Source organism: Phoca vitulina, unplaced genomic scaffold (genome assembly GCF_004348235.1).
Source record: "Phoca vitulina isolate PV1807 unplaced genomic scaffold, GSC_HSeal_1.0 scaffold2, whole genome shotgun sequence".
In the NCBI taxonomy this organism is placed as follows: Eukaryota; Metazoa; Chordata; class Mammalia; order Carnivora; family Phocidae; genus Phoca; species Phoca vitulina.
Genome location: NW_022589705.1, coordinates 74690331 through 74707383, shown reverse-complemented (window position 1 = coordinate 74707383; position 17053 = coordinate 74690331). Strand labels below are relative to the sequence as shown.

Here is a 17053-nt window from a genome sequence, read left to right as displayed (position 1 = left end):
TCTCTCTCTCTCTAAAATAAGTAAATAAATATTTAAATATATATATGTGTGTATATATATGTATGTACATGTAAATATACACATATTTGTGTATGAATGTATTAAATGGGCACCCGGATGGCTCAGTAAGTTAACCGTCTGACTCTTGATTTCAGCTCAGGTCATGAGCTCAGGGTCGTGAGATGGAGCCCCACAACTGGTTCCGTGCTAGGCAAGGAGCCTGCTTAAGATTCTCTCTCTCCCTCTCCCTCTGCCCCACCCCACCCGCTTGCACATGTGCTCTCTCCCTCTCTCTCTCTCTAAAAATAATAATAATAATAATTTTTCATAAATAAATAAGAATATATTAAAATGATAAAATATTCAAGCCTCAGACAAGACTGATCAAGAAATAGAGGTAAGACATACATATATGGTATTAGGAATGAAAAGAGGGGACATAAGCTACAGATACAATAAAAACTTATAAAATTATAACACTATAACTCTTAAAGAATATTTGTGCCAAAAATTTTTGGAAACTGTCAATTTTTGTAAAATGGTCCATTTTTTAGAAAAATATAAATCATCAAAATTGACTCAAAAAGAAAAGGAAAACCAGAACAGGTCAATAACCATGAAAGAAACTGAAGCTGTAATTCCAAGTTTCTCCTATCCCCAAAAGGCATCAGGCCTAGATAGTTTTATAGGCAACCTTTACCCAACCTTTAAGGAATAGATAATTCCTCCTTTATACTAATGGTTCCAAGGAACAGAAACACAAAGAATGCTACCAAACTCATTTCAGGAGTCCAGCATCACCTAAATACCTGAACTGAATAACCACAATAAAGCAAAATTGTTAGTTAATATCACTTATGAACACAGATTACAAAAATCTTAAAGTAACAGCTATTGAAAAATCCAGTAACATATACAAAAATAACACAGCAAGACTGTGACAAAAACTGCTAGAGTTCCGTATGCCCCTTCTTCTCTTTGTCTTTAGCCATAAGCACCCTGATCTGCAGCTATGTGCCTTGTTCATTGTGCCCGGCTTCCCAACTAAGACTACAATCCGCAGCCTCGCTTGCAGCTAGATGCCACCACATGATGTGGTTTCAGCCAATGCGCTGTAGGTGAGGGTGTTGGGTGTAGCTTTCAGGAAATCTTTTTTTAAGAGGCATAACTGCATCCCTCCTTTCTTACTCCTTGGTACTTCTCAGAACGCAGACAGGACAGCTGGAGCTTCAGCTTCAGCTCCCGGGACGGAGGTGATACACAGAGTGAAAGAGCAGCAAGATAGAAAAAGCCTGGATCCCAACACTGCACTTCGACACCCACACTTCTTCTTTCTCTAAGTGAGAGACAAATGCACTGAAGAGACTACCGAGGTCCTGTTACAGCCAAACTTCACCCAAACCGATAATAGCATCAAGCAGGGTTCATGCCAGGAATGAAATAATGGATCAACATGGAAAATCTACTAATATAATTCACATTACAGATGAAAGGAGAAAATCTATGATCATCTAAGTGGATTCTGAAAAAGCATTCAATAAAATTCCACTCTCATTTTCTGTTTAAAAAGAAATAAAAGTAAAACCTCTTAGCCAACTAGGAATAGAAGGGAATTTCCTTACCCTTATAAATAGTAACCATCAAAATCTGTACTAAACATCATTTTACTTATGAGTAGGATTTGAGAAGATATCCACTAATGTCAGGAATGGGACAAGACTGCTCCACTCAAGAGTGAACTAGAAGTCCTATTCAATGCATTATTCCAAGAAAAGGAAATTAAAAGAATCTGGATTTAAAAGAAATATCATCCTAGGGGCACCTGTGTGGCTCAGGCAATTAAGCATTTAACTCTTGATTTTGGCTCAGGTCATGATCTTGGGTTGTGAGATCGAAACCCATGTCACACCCAGCTCAGAGCCTGATTCAGATCCTCTCTCTCCCTCTCCTTCTGCCCCTCCCCCTGCTCATGCACATGCTCTCTCTCTCTCACTCTCTCTCAGAAAGAAAGAAAGAAAGAAAGAAAGAAAGAAAGAAAGAAAGAAAGAAAAAGAAAGTTCCTCATTTGAAAAAATAAAAGAAGACTAAATCAGAGAGGGACAGAAACCTTAAGAGACTCTTAATCATAGGAAACAAACTGAGGATTGCTGGAGGGGTGAGGGGTGGGGGGATGGGGTAACTGGGTGATGGACATTAAGGAAGGCACATGATGTAATGGGCACTGGGTATTATATAAGACTGATGAATCACTGACCTCTACCTCTGAAACCAATAATACATTATATGTTAATTAATTGAATTTAAATTTTTAAAAAAAGAAAGAAATATCCTCATTTACAGAAAACATGACTAAAACCCATCATGATTTTCAGATAAACTATGAGTCCCAATAAGAGACAGCAGCAAAGTTGCTAAATACAAAATCACCGTATAAAGCTTTACATTCTTCCCATACACTAGTAGTGCCCAATTATAAAACACAATAGAAAAAAAGATCCTCCATAATGCAAAAGACTGTCACCTTTCTTCTAGATCAGGAAACATTCCTGCTTACTAGCCTTCCCACACTCACTATTATTTCCCTCAAATTCATTCTCCACTTAGCAGCTAGTGATCTTTTGTAAACATAAATTAGATCCTGTCATGCTCCTTTCACCTTTTAATGGCTACTCATCAGTTATAATTGAATTCCAGTTCTTTATCATGCCCATGCTCTGCATGACCTGGTGCCTGCCTATTCTCCGATCCACTCCCTCACCACTGCCCCATCCCATTCCACACCACCCCAGAACCTTCTTTCAGTTCCTGACGCGTGTCAAGCTCTGTCCTGCGCTAACGCCTTCACATATGCAAGTTCCTCTTTCTGCAAAGCTTTCCCCCCAGTCATCACCTGAGTGTTCCTAGTCAATCTTCGAGTCTCAGCTTAAATGTCACCTGCTTACCCTAAATAAGATCGCTTCTCTCTTAGCTTTTTTCTTTCATAGTCCCACCATAACAAGTAATAATATCCCATTACATATTATACCATAATGTATAATCATATTTTTAGTTGTGGATCTTTTATTCATTGCCTCAATTCCCTTCTAGACCATAACTTCTATGAGGGCAAGACTCACTTCTTTGATGTTTCCCTGAGCCTTTAACAGGAACAGTCATATAACAGATGCTCAGTAAGTATTTTTCCGAATGAATGAATGAATGACAGAGTTTGCTGATTTAGCCTGAATCTCAGTAGAATGCCCATTGCACTCTTCCCAGGATTCAGGCTTGTGAGGAAGAATAGGGGGACCCCCGGGGGCCTAACTGGATGAGGGAACAAGAAACCTTGTAAGGGAGTGAGTGGGGGTAATGGGCTTGGTTTCTGATACCTGGGGCAGTAATAAGAGTTGGGGGAAAAGTTCTCAACACAGAGCTACATCCCTCCATGACTCCTACCCCATCTCTCAAGAACCCAGGTCATGGACTTGCGAATTGGGTTTGCCATAAAGTGCTACTTTTCTGGGATCTTTGTGGAATATTAAGAGTTTGAAGGAGGGGCATCTGGGTGTCTCAGTCAGTTGAGCATCTGACTCTTGGTTTTGGCTCAGGTCATGATCTCATGGGTCATGGGATTGAGCCCCACATACGGCTCCTGGCTCAGCGAGGAGTCTGACTGAAGATTCTCTCCCTCTGCCCCTCCCCCACTCTCTCTCTCTTTCTTAAATAAATAAATAAGATCTTTAAAGACTTATTTATTTAGTTGAGGGGGGGGAGGGGCAGAGGGAGAAGGAGAGAGCCAAGCAGACTCCCTGATGAGCACGGGGCCCCACACGGGGCTCGATCTCATGGCCCTGAGATCACGACCCGAACCAAAACCAAGAGTCGGACACTTAACCAACTGAACCACCCAGGCGCCCCAATGAATAAATCTTTAAAAAAAAAAAGAGTGTGGCAGACAGCAGCTTTCAGGACTGATGGGGGCAATAAGGCAACTATCTATCACCCTTGATGGAGGCATTTACAGCCTCAGGAGCATATGGAACTGCAAGGAGCTGGAGTATGTAATGGAGAAAAATGGTGAAGCCCACGGGAACCCCAAGAAGACTTGATCAGGCACGCACAAGATACTCCCAGGGACTCCCAGAAAGAGCTAGGGGAACTTTAGGGGAAGGCAAAAGGCCCAACAATGGCAACTGGGAACAGAGCTACGAGGGGCTGCTACTAGGACTCTAGTTTTCTTCCTCCTGGGCTACACAGATTACCATGAAACCCTTACAACCACCCTACTTAGGGCCACAGGCCTGATGGCACTACAGCCCAGGGGACAGACGGGCCACCGTGAAACTGCCACATGGTCATTAGAGAAAGTGGTCTTCCCACAGGAAGCCAAAGACTGAGGGACTCCTCCCAGTAACCCCTCCAAAGCTGAAATGCTAATTTTTCAGCTGGAAAGTAAGGAAACCGTGTTTCTGAGGCCACGTAATGCCAAAATAGTGGCTGCTGGTAATTCCACCATCTCGAGTACACCACAGACTCAGGCATATAGTAGGTCCCCCTGACTGGTTAAACGCTTGCCTGAGCCAAGTGAGGAGGAGTGTTACATTTGCCAGGGGCCCCTGAGAGGCAATCTTCATGTTTATTTGTTTCTTTTTGAGCTCACATACTTGTACACCACAGGAAGCAAGGAGGGACTGGAAAAATCCTGTTATCCCCCATAAACAACAATTGTTGGAGGCCTGCTCAGCACCTACCTGTTACCTCTCCCTACTGTCCCCTTCTTCCAACCACTCCTGTCACCTCGGAGCACGCGGGACAGGCACGGGTACAAGGAGAACTCACTCTAGGTCTGATGACTGGTGACATCTCTGAGGATAACCTTGCGGCTGCTCGCCATTAGAAGGGCTTGGTCTCCCGTCCAGAAAGAGAGGGTTTGCAGGCAGAGCGGACCAAGGAGGGCATGATGCAGTCCTCTCTCTTCTTCTCCCCAAAGGAAGGCCTGAGATGGCCCCACCCAGACCTACCTCTTGTCCTCTTCCACCTGGACGCCGATGGAGTGGAACTCTCTTCGACTCCTGTTCTCAGTGTCCGAGTCTGAGATGGTCTCCACCTGGCGGCAGGATTGGGTGAGTCAGTGCGCCGGGGCCAGACCAGGGACACAAGCCCTGCCCGGGGGCAGGGGGTGAGCAGAAGCTAAGCCCCAAGGCAGTGGGTAGGTTCTGCACAGTCAGCCCAAACAAGAAAAGAGGCCCAGGAGGTCAGAGGCGTCCCACTGGCCACCACTCTCCACTCGCCAGGAGAGGTGATGTTTCCAGGACAAGCGACAAGGGAGTGGGGCTGGCACTGGTGTAACAGCCCTGTCGATGACCAGGCACAGGGGCTTACGTGCAGCTCAGAGCAACCTCATCGACCCCCTCAGCCCGTCCCCAACCCGCCAGGGCCTGAGCTTTCTTCGGCACCTCCTCCTTCCATACCTGCACCCCTATGGACGGCCGCCACTTCCTCTGCCGCGCCAGGCTCCGCAGCTCCTCCCTGCCGGGAATGGTCTTGATGATGAGTGTAGGGGGCTTGGGGCTGGCCCGGGGTGGCACCGGCGCCAACTCCAGGGTGCGCGCGCCCATGGCGGGGCCGTCCAGCCCGTCCGCAGAGCTGCAGCGCCGGGCGGGGCCCTCGGCCGCCGTGAAGCTCTCGTGGGCGGAGTCGGTGCTGCTCTGGGCGGTGATGGAGATGCGGGGCGGGGCCTGGCTCCCCGGCGGGATGGGGGACGGGGCCTTTCTGAAGTTGAAGGCTGTGGCCAGGAACGCAGAAACGCAGCGGGTGAGAAACGCGTCGCAGCGGGTGTCCGTGGCCCACCACCCCACGCCCACACGGCGCCGGAGGACCCAGCAGACACGCGTACTCCACGTGCCAAGGCTTGATCTCCCCATCATCCGGCCCAGAGAGGCAAGCCAGCTGCCCAAGGTCACACAGCACAGCCTTAGCGAGGGCCAGCGCCAGAACCCTGGGCGCTCTTCAACCTAGGGCCCGGACAGGGGCAGAGAGGGCACACTCACAGGAGCCGGGCCTCCCTGAGACAGAGGCAGGGGCAGCAAGGAGGGGCAGGCAGTCGTCGTCTTGAGAGCAGCCGGCCTGGATGGCCCGGAGGTAGCTGTGGCTCCGCATGCGGAAACAGCCGGGCAGGTCCAGGGCATCCACCGCCTGGGACTCGAGCTCCCCGAACACGGACCCGCACACGGCCTCCAGCTGCTGGTTCAGCTCCTCACTGAGCTGGGGGCAGGGGTCGGGAGAACAGTTACTGGGGTGCTGGGCTGGAAGCGGGTATCTCTGAGGCGCTTTGCCTTAGGAATATATCTACATGTGCAGAGAGTCTCTGTGTGACGCGTCTGCCTTTGAAACCCTCACTCTGTGCAAAGAAAGATGGAGGCACCTCCGCCCTGTGCTGCCGTCCAGGCCTGCCTTGGGGCCCGTCTTGGGGTCTAGTCTTTCCTCTAAATACTCCTCCCTCTACCCCATCAATGCCTCTCCCAGACTCCTAGGACCACCCCCATCTTCCTCTCCACCTAGCCCAGCCCCTCACATTTCTCTCACCTAACACTGAGGGAGAGGACAGGGACATCTACCCTCTGGACCAGCCTGCAGGTGGGGAACTGCAGGGAAGGCCACTTTTTATTTTATTATTTATGATCCGTTACATTACAAAATTGATTGACAGCAACCTATAGGGACGCATACCATGGGGCTGGGCAGAAATTAATGGGTAAGTAAGTGATGGAGCAAAAATTATTAACCTTCAAGTGTTCCAAGCCTTCTCCCACCTTCTGCCCACTAACTAGGGTCCTGATTTGGCCTGCTGGCTCCTTCCCTGCCCTCATCCTCTAAGGCAAGTCCAGCCATTGCTGACTGAGGTTCTTGTTTTTGTCTTGATATTTTGTGGTACAGAATCCATGATGTGTAAAAAAATTAAAGCAACTAAGAAAAATGCAAAACAAAAACTCTGTTCATGGAACCGTGTCCCACAGCACTGCACTAAGACTAAATATACTACGGAGATTGCAGCTTCTATTCATATTATATGAGAAAAGTAGCACAAAGGAAAAATAAAGGCGGGTGGTCCCAGGGATAAGCTCTACCCCCAGAGCACAGGATGGGTGCACATTTGACCCTGAGCTTCCAAAGCATCAAGGAATATAGGCTGCAGGTTGCCTGCATAGTCTATGGAGAGAGACCCACCTAGACTCAAGAGTTGGCTCAGCTACCTCCTAGTACTGTGGCCTGGGAAAGCTACTTAAAGCTTTGGGGCCTCAGTTGAATCACCTGCCCAGTGGGAATGATAATGGTACCATCTTCATGGGGCGGCTATTTAGGGGACTCAAAGAAAAACATGGGAGGCACTTGGTGCAGGTACTGGTAGACACTAAGCCCTCAGTAAGTGGCACGTGAAGGTCTCAAGACCAACCTGGAAATAGGCCACCACTCATGAGAACCGCAACTATTCCTATTACTGAGCCCGAGAGAAATCCCCCCGAGTGATTACGTAGAGGTCACTGGATGAAGTCTCGGACAAGGTCCTCAGTAGCATCCACATGGTAAATGTGATAGCAGATATCCCATGGCTGCATCTTGTGACATCTCCCAGGAAGGACTCATAGCATCATATTTATGTGCAATCAACAGGTAAAGTAGTGGCTTGATCCACATGTAAAATGCTGCTCAACGTTCCCATAACTCCATCTCCAAAGCATAACATGATATCACTAAATTCTACCTCAAATTGAGCAGAAATTTCCATCCAGTTCTACTGAGGGGCAAACTAAGGCTCAGAGGGGGCAGATGAGTTGACCAATGATGCCCAGCTTGTAAGTGATTTACCGAAGTCAAATGCCAGGTTTCCTGGCTCTTTTGCCAGGCTGAATCAGAATCTCCTGGGGACCTTTTAAACCTACATGAACTCAAGCTCTACCCCAAGGATCTGAACCCAGGGCTCTCTAACTAGATGCCTCTCTTTGCTTTGGCTGCCTTGAAGCTCAGGGACAAACTTTGCTGGAAATTCAGATTCAGTGGTTCCAGTGTGGGTCCTGTAATCAAAAAGGAGTGTCTGGACTTCCTTCCACAGCCCGTTCTAAAGGAACTTCATTACAAGTGTACAGAAATCACAGGTCATGGAAAAATCAATTCGAGATCCCGTAGAAGTGAAGTTGTGCCAGGTTTGGCACAAGCCACAATCCTGTGGCAGCCGTGGCTTTCATCATGACCCTCTGCAAGTCCACCTCTCAGTTTCCTATCTCTGGACCCCCAAGGTATGAAGGACCAGCAGTGCCTGGGTATTTCCTGAAGCTCAGAAGCTAATTTAACTCCTGTTATTTCTAGGCCAGGCTCAAGATACTCCCCAACTAGAACAATCCAGCTCAGAGGATCCTTCCTGGGGCACAGGACAGGTGATCCTGTAGAACCCCAGTAGAGAGCATTCTGGTCTCAATTCTGGATCCTATAGATGGAAGGAATCTCATTCTGCAGCTTATCTCTGTATCTCCAAGTCTCTCCTGTGTATAAAGTATTAGGCATAATATCTGGCATATAGCAGATGCTCAATAAACATAATAGACTATTATTAGTAGTAAGAGGTTCTTAAATCACACTGACAACACCTTTCAGAGGCCTCTCCTTCCCAGGGTCTCTGAAGCTCTTGAAATCCCAACCATATGCTATTCCTATGACCAACTCCATCCAAGGCAGACAGAGGGAGGGTGAGAAACTCCCTGGGGCCACATGCTTTCCATCTCTACTGGTGAAGACAAGCTTCTGAAGTTCCCACAAGGGACCAGGACCCAAGGGAAACACAGACGTGTATAGACTCCCAGAGGAATATTGCGCCTATGTTGATCTTTACTGTATTATGATTATAAAACTGTAACATTGTGCTGTGAATTCTCCTATTATCCCTGCCCTGCCTTCCAACCTGCTGCCCCCAGACCCACTTTCAGTAGAGTTAAAGTCAAAGGATCCTCTTAGAAAATGGGAACCTTAGCCTCTGTCCAAACCAGACTCAGAATCAGTAAATATTTCCAAGGATGTGGGATATTTAGAAGAAAATACTTTGCTTGGGTCTAACTGAAAATTGTCTGTGCTAGAGTCAGTGGGTTCATCTGGGGGCTGGACAACATCCTGTATACTTTACCTATGTCATTTAGTTTAGCCAACCTTGGAAAACACTCCCAATTCAAAACACTCTAAAACACTGGATAAAATATAAGAAATGTTTTATATGCATAGCTGAGCTCACAAGAAAGCGAGATATGTCCCCAGAGGACAAAAGCAAAGAGGAGACTGGAAAATCAGAATATTAACTGTGTGAGTCAGTGCTGCAAACAGCCCAGTGGTGGTGGGAGGTAGGGGCACAGTTTGCTGGTCTGACGGACCAAAGGGCTTAGGTATTAACACCCACTTGGGTGTAGGAGTAGGCGTTGGGTCCACATGAAACACAGCGTTAGAAAGGAGAACCTTCATAAACCTAGGAAACGGAAAACCTTTCATGAATGGTAGACTAAAAAAAAAAATCAATTATCAGCACAGGCTGATCACAAGAAGCCAGTTTGTAGTCTAGGCATTGGAGGGGAAAAGTAGGCTAATCTCCTAAGATTAGACCCACAAGCTGGTCTTCACATAGACACAGGATTCTGTGGGCCTGTGGGCCTGCATGGCTCAGAAACCTCCCTGCAAATTAAAAATTAACATAAAATGGTCCCAAACCAAAAATAGTCTATCAGAAGCAAATGCAAAATATTTTCTGAGGGACCCACTCTTAACCCAGGCTGTTCACGATTCTCACAGATAAAGTTCCACTGAAAATGAGTTCATACCAGACCATGTGGTACGCTAGCTCTGACACAGCCCCTAATGATGTCCACACCTCCTGGCATTAACACCCTCGTGTGGGCCCCTCCTCTTGAGGATGGAATAGACTTATTATAATGAACAGAACATGGAATGTCACTTCCGAGATTAAATTACAAAAAGACTGTGGCTTCCATCTTGAACACGCTCTTTCTCTCAGAGTCTCTGCTCTGTCTGGGAGAAGCAAGCTATTATGTTATGAGTAGTCCGATGATGAGTCCCACATGTCAAAAAACTGATGACTCTGGCCAATAGCCAGGGAGGATCTGAGGCCTGCCAAGAGCCATGGGAGTGAGTGAGGAAGCAGCTATTCCTCCAGTCAAGCCCTAAGATGACAACAGCCCTGGCCAATACCTTGACTGAAGCCACGTGAGTCACCTGATCCAGAAGGCACCACCCACCTAAGCTGCACTCAGATTCCTGACCCACAGAAACGATGAGATAAGTATTCGTTGCTTTAAGACACTAGGTTGCGTAGCAATAGATAACTAATGCAAACTGTGGTATAAACAAAAGCTAAGCTTTTATTAAGTTAAGCCATTGAGAATGCAAGCTTTATCTGTTACAGCAGCTAGTGTTACCTTAGCTAAAACAGATTAGCTTTTAAACTATGTTTAAAACTCCTGGGGCTCCTGGGTGGCTCAGTCGGTTAAACATCTGCCTTCGGCTCAGATCCTGATCCCGGGGTCCTGGGATCAGAGTTCCACATCGGGGGTCCCTGCTCCACGGAGAGCCTGCTTCTCCCTCTGCCTCTGCTCTCTCTCTCTCTCTGTGTCTCTCACAAATAAATAAATAAAATCTTTTAAAAAAATAAAGTAAACTGTTTAAATTTCTAAAACTTAAAAGATAAAACTGAAAACATCAGGAGAGAATATAAGCTTTGAAAAGACTAGAAAGATTTAAAAGGAACCAAACCAGATGTCTAGAACTGAAAAAAAAGTCAAATTAAAAACACAATTAATGAGTTAAATAGTAGATGACGCACAACTGAAGAGAAAATTGGTAAATCAGATGATACATCTGAGGAACTCACCCAGAAGGCAGCATAGAGAGGCAAAGAAATGGAAAATATGAACCAGAGGTTAAGATGCATGGAGGAAAGAATAAGGTCCCACATACAACTAATAGGAGCTCCAGGTGAGAGACTAGATAGGATATAGAAGCGGCAATATTTGAAGAATTAATTAGACTAATGGAGAATTTTCCAGACTCCTCGCTTCACGCATGACAGAGTGACAGGCAAGACAGCTATAAAGCTAGACAAAACTGTCAAAGACAACCACTTCATCACTCTGAAAATCAATCCAAGGTATACAACAAAGAAGCGTATACATGAAAATTCCTGAACAGCATGAGTCCAGGGCGTCCTTGCCTGGGGCTGCTCCCATTACTCAAGTTCCCAGCTCTCTCACTTGCAATAGTTCAACCAGGGTGAGGCAGGCTGTGAAAACCAGCTGCTTCATTGCCACTGCCAAAAGGGGCTCACTTAATTTGGAACATTGTCGTATAGTGTCAAGAACGGGCCGGGGCGGGGGGGGGGGGGGGGAGGCGGGGGGGAGAACAGTAATAGAGGAATAGCCAGCAGCACAGCTAAGCTGAGATTTCAGCACTGTTTGGCACAAGCAATGGACTGGCAGACTAGGCAGGGATTTAACAGAGGAGTTCCAGGGCATGGGATGGCCAGAGAAGGTTTGATGACCTCGCCACATATGCTGGGTTAAGTAGAGGTGAGTGCATGCACAACAGAGACAAAGAGGCCTCGAGCTGCCCACGCCTTTCTGGCCAATGGAGCCTGTGCACATGTGTAGCGGTGACATAAGAGAGCCTGGCAAAAAAGTAAAATCCAGGGTAGGCTGAAAAACAGCCTGAAGTTTGTACTCCCTAGTCCACACATAGAACAATAAGCAGAGAGAAGCCTTTCTGGCTCAAGGTTTTGGGGCACAATCTCTGGCTGAACACTAAGCTGTGCAGACACAGGACAAACCCCCTAGGAAACCAGGCTTAAAAATAAAAACAAGAAAGAAAAAAAGAAAATTAGTGAATATATCAGAGGCCACATTTAGCAGGGAAGACAGATTTCACAGAATTAATCCAGGGATCAACAAACACATAAACAAAGCAATAATAATCTTCAAGAGGTAAAGTAAGAACCCACAACTATATGGTCAACTAATCTTCAACAAAGCAGGAAATAATATCCAATGGAAAAAAGTCTCTTCAACAAATAGTGTTGGGAAAACTGGACAGCAACATGCAGAAGAACGAAACTGGACCACTTTTTTACACCATACACAAAAATAAATTCAAAATAGATGAAAGACCTAAACGTGAGACAGGAAACCATCAAAATCCTAGAGGAGAACACAGGCAGCAACCTCTTTGACCTCGGCTGCAGCAACTTCTTTTTTTTTTTTTAAGATTTATTTATTTATTTATTTGACAGAGAGAGAGAGCACATAAGCAGGGGGAGCAGCAGGAGAGAGAGAGGGAGAACAAGGCTCCCTGCCGAGCTGGACATGGGGCTCGATCCCAGGACCCCAGGATCATGACCTGAGCCGAAGGCAGACGCTTAACTGACTGAGCCACCCAGGCGCCCGGCCATAGCAACTTCTTACTAGACATGTTGCCAGAGGCAAGGGAAACAAAACCAAAAATGAACTATTGGGACTTCATCGAGATAAAAAGCTTCTGTACAGCAAAGAAAACAATCAACAAAACTAAAAGGCAGCCTACAGAATGGGAGAGGATTATTTGTAAATGACATATATGATAAAGGATTAGTATCCAAAATCTATAAAGAACTTATCAAACTCAACACCCAAAAAACAAATAATCCAGTTAAGAAATGGGCAGAAGACATGAATAGACACTCTTCCAAAAAAGACATCCAGATGGCTAACAGACACATGAAAAGATACTCAACATCACTCATCATCAGGGAAATACAAATCAAAACCATGGTGAGATACTATCTCACACCTGTCAGAATGGCTATAATTAACATCACAAGAAACAAAGATGTTGGCAAGGATATGGAGAAAGGGGGACTCTCTTACACTGTTGGTGGGAATGGGAACTGCAGCCACTCTGGAGAATAGTATGGAGGTTCCTCAAAAGGTTAAAAATAGAACTACCCTACAATCCAGCAATTGCACTACTAGGGATTTACCCAAAGGATAAAAAAAATTACAGATTCAAAGGGGTACACGTACCCTGATGTTTATAGCAGCATTAACAACAATAGCCAAACTCTGAAGAGAGCCCAAATGTCCACTGACTGACAAAAATGGATAAAGAAGATGTGGTATATATATACAATGGAATATTACTCAACCATCAAAAAGAATGAAATCTTGCCATTTGCAACAATGTGGATGGAGCTAGAGTGTATTATGCTAAGTGAAATAACTTCAGTCAGAGAAAGACAAATACCATATGATTTCACTCATATGTGGAATGTAAGAAATAAAATAGATGAACCATATTGGGGGAGAAGGGGAAAGAGTGAGAGAGAGAGAGAAACAAACCATAAGAGAGACTCTTAACAGTAGAGAACAAACTGAGGGTTAATGGAGGGAGGTGGGTGGAGGATGGGCTAGGTGGGGGATGGGTATTAAGGAGGGTACTTGTTGTGATGAATACAAGGTGTTGTATGTAAGTGATGAATCACTGAATTCTACTCCTGAAACCAATATTGCACTGTATGTTAACTAACTAGAATGTAAATTTTAGAAGTTTTTAAAAAGGTAAAGTAAGAATCCAGAGTCACTACAATATATTACTTAAAATGTTCAGTATACAACAAAAAAACTATGAGACATGCAAATAAACAAGAAAATGTGAATGTCCCCAAATGTTTGATTTATCAGACAAAAACTGCAAAGCAGCTATTACAAATATGTTAAAAGAACTAAGAGAAATGTTTAAAGGTTTAAAAGAAAGCACAGCAATGACTTCATGAATAAAAAAAAAAAAATCACAACAAAAAGAATCTTTTTTAAGAGTCAAATGGAAATTCTGGAGCTGAAAAGTACAATAACTGAAGTGAAAAATTCACTAGAAGGGCTCAGCATTAGAAATGATCAGTAACCTTGATTAGTATAAATTATCCAATCTGAAGAATGGAGAGAAAAAAAGAAAAATAAACAGAACCTCAGAGACCTATGGGACAATAACAAGCAAAGCAGTATACATGTAATGGGACTCCCAAAGGAAGAAGAGAGAAAGGGGAAGAAAACAATACTTGAAGAAATAACAGCTCAAAACTTTCCAAATGTGATGAAAACCATTAATCTACAGATTAAAGAAGCTCTATTAATTCAAAGTAGGTTAAATACAAAGAGATCCATAGCCAGATACATTACAGTCAAAAGGTTGAAAGCCATAGACAAAGAGAAAATCTTAATAGCAGCAAGGGAAGAACAATTCACCACACACAAGAAAACAATAATATGATTAACAACTGGCTTTTCATCAGAACAATAAGCATCAAAGGTAGTGGAATGGTATATTCAAAATGCTGAAAGAAAAAACTGTCAACCAGGAATTCTATATTCAGCAAAACTATTCTTCAAAAATGAAGTAAAATTAAAGACGTTTCCAAATACCTATAGACTGAAGAATTCTTACAGACCTATCTTACAAGAAACATTAATGGAAGTTCTTCAGGCTAAAAGGAAGTGACACTTAATGATAACTCAAATCCACAGGAAGAGATGAAGGGACCATAAATGACAAATATAAAAGAATCTATAGATAGACTTTTCTCATTTTTTCTCTCAACTTCTTTAAAAGGCACAAAATTTTACAAAACTATTATTATAACATCATCATTACTTTATAATAATTGTTAGATTTAGAACATATACACAGGAAAGGTACATGACAATAATAGCACAAATAGGGGAGAGAAAAAAAGAGATACACTGGAGCAGTGCTTCTATATTTTGCCAGAATTAATTAGATTTTAATCAGTTATGATACACATTATAATTCCTAGAGCAACTCTAATAACTCAAATAATATAGTAAAAAGGAATTAATAACAAAGAAATTAAAATGGTACACTAAAACATTTATTTGATACAAAAGATAGTAAAGAAAAAACAGAGGAAAAACAATGACATGATACAATTCAACCATATCAATAATCACGTTAAATGTGAATGAACAAGAAAGCTCGTTTGAAAGGCAGAAATTGTTAGATTGGATTTTTTGAAAAAGCACAAGTAGGTTGAAAGTAAAAGGATGAAAAAAGATGTACCAGCAAACAGTAACCATGAGAGAATTTTCCAGATTTGATGAACAGCATTAATCTTCAGATTCAGGGAGCATACACACATAGTGAAACTGCAGAACACCAAAATCAAAGACAAGATTTCAAGAGCAATCAGAAGGAAATGAAAACTATCCACAAAGACAATTGGATTGATTGCAGACTTCCCAACGGCAACAACAGAACATAGATGACAAAAGAGTATCTTCAAAATGCCGAGAGAAAATAAATGTTGACCTAAGATTCTAAAATAGGCTGATTTATGTTAAATAATGAGGGTAGACTCCATTTTTTGTTAAAGGCAAAGTTTGCTACTAACAGACACTGACTGAAAAATTACTAAAGAATATTTGAAAGGAAGGAATGAAATGTAAGAAGGTATGGGGGGAGGTACAAATGTGAGTCTATATAATCAAGTCTTTTTTTTTTTTTTAAAGATTTTATTTATTTGACAGAGAGAGACACAGCGAGAGAGGGAACACAAGCAGGGGGAGTGGGAGAGGGAGAAGCAGGCTTCCTGCCAAGCAGGGAGCCCGATGCGGGGCTCAATCCCAGAACCCTGGGACCATGACCTGAGCCGAAGGCAGACGCTTAACGACTGAGCCACCCAGGTGCCCCAATATAATCAAGTCTTAATAGCATAAAATGTAGCAACAATAATAAAGACTAATTTGGAGAGGTAAAAAGGAGATGGAACTAAAATACCGGGCAACATGTACAGGTAAGAAGGGAAGAGGTGGTCAAAACAAAAGTGTCCTAAGGATAGAAGAAATTGTCAAATGAGACTTTGCTAAGTCAGATATGCACATGAAAATTACAAAGGCAACCACAAGAATGAAAATAGAATATAGAACTGCCAAACCAGTGTGGGATTGGGTAGTAAGAAAAATGAAGAAAACTAATCCAAAAGAAGGTAGCAAAGGAGTAGAAAAGCATCACCCAAAAGGCAGGAGAAATAAGGGCACAAAATAAAACAACAAAATACATCCAGGCATATCAGTAATCACAATAAATATAAATGTACTAAACCCTCAAGCAATTGTCAGAATAGATGTAAGATAAATTCCTTAAACTATTTACAAAAGACATACCTAAACAGAAGGAGACAAAAAGCTGGAGCACACCTGTGGGGTTAGCAAGGGGACCAATGTGGCTGGAGTGGGTGGGGGGAGGGAACAGCATTAGGAGAGGGACTCACAGGTAGCAAGGACCAGATCATGCAAGGCCTTATAAGTCGTAGTAAAGTCCTCTGAGTAAGGCGAGGGTTTTGAGTGAATGCAATTCTAGTTTGAAATGATCGTTCTGGGCAACGCTGAGAGAGAATGAATTGGAGCAAGGGCACGTGCAGGAGACCACTTAGGGGGCAAGAGAATAACCCAGACAAAAGCCATGGTGATGTAGACTGGAGTAATGACAGTGGAGGTGGTGAGAAGTGCTGGGATCCTGGATATGCTTGGAAGGTGGGACCAACAGGATTTGCTGAAGGACTGGATGGAGGGATGTGAGACAGAGAAAAAAGTCAAGACTGATTTCAGGCTTTTGGATAAAGTTGCCATTATCTGAAATGGAGAAGACAGTGGATGGAGCAGGACATTTTGCGGGGGAAGGAGTGGGGGTTAAGGATACTAGCAGCTCCACTGTGGATATCTTAAGTTTGAAATGTCTACTAAACATCCAAGTGAGATTTCAATACACAGTTAGACACACATGCCTGGCAATTATGGGAGGATTTGGGGCTGGAGATACACATTTGGAAGTCATCAGGCCCTCGATAATATTCAAAGCCATGAGCCTGAATGAGCTAAGGAGTGAGTGTCGAGAGAAGTCCAGGAACTAAGCTCTGGAAAAATCCAGTGTTCAGATCCTGGAGATTGGAGAGGCACCGGTGGCAAGACTAAGCATAAACAGCTAG

The 17053-nt window shown here is 44.0% G+C and overlaps 1 protein-coding gene across 3 annotated transcripts in view; it reads right to left on the bottom strand.

Moving 5' to 3' along the window:
• DLGAP3 (DLG associated protein 3) overlaps nucleotides 1-17053 on the bottom strand; it is a 61802-nt gene that overhangs the window by 14336 nt on the left and 30413 nt on the right. For all 3 annotated transcript variants that reach the window (XM_032388290.1, XM_032388281.1, XM_032388274.1), the window contains 3 exons: nucleotides 6030-6243; nucleotides 5451-5764; nucleotides 5001-5086 (listed from right to left, as the gene is read on the bottom strand). In XM_032388290.1, the coding sequence (XP_032244181.1) occupies nucleotides 5001-5086; nucleotides 5451-5764; nucleotides 6030-6243 (614 nt within the window). The remainder of the gene's footprint in view (nucleotides 1-5000; nucleotides 5087-5450; nucleotides 5765-6029; nucleotides 6244-17053) is intronic.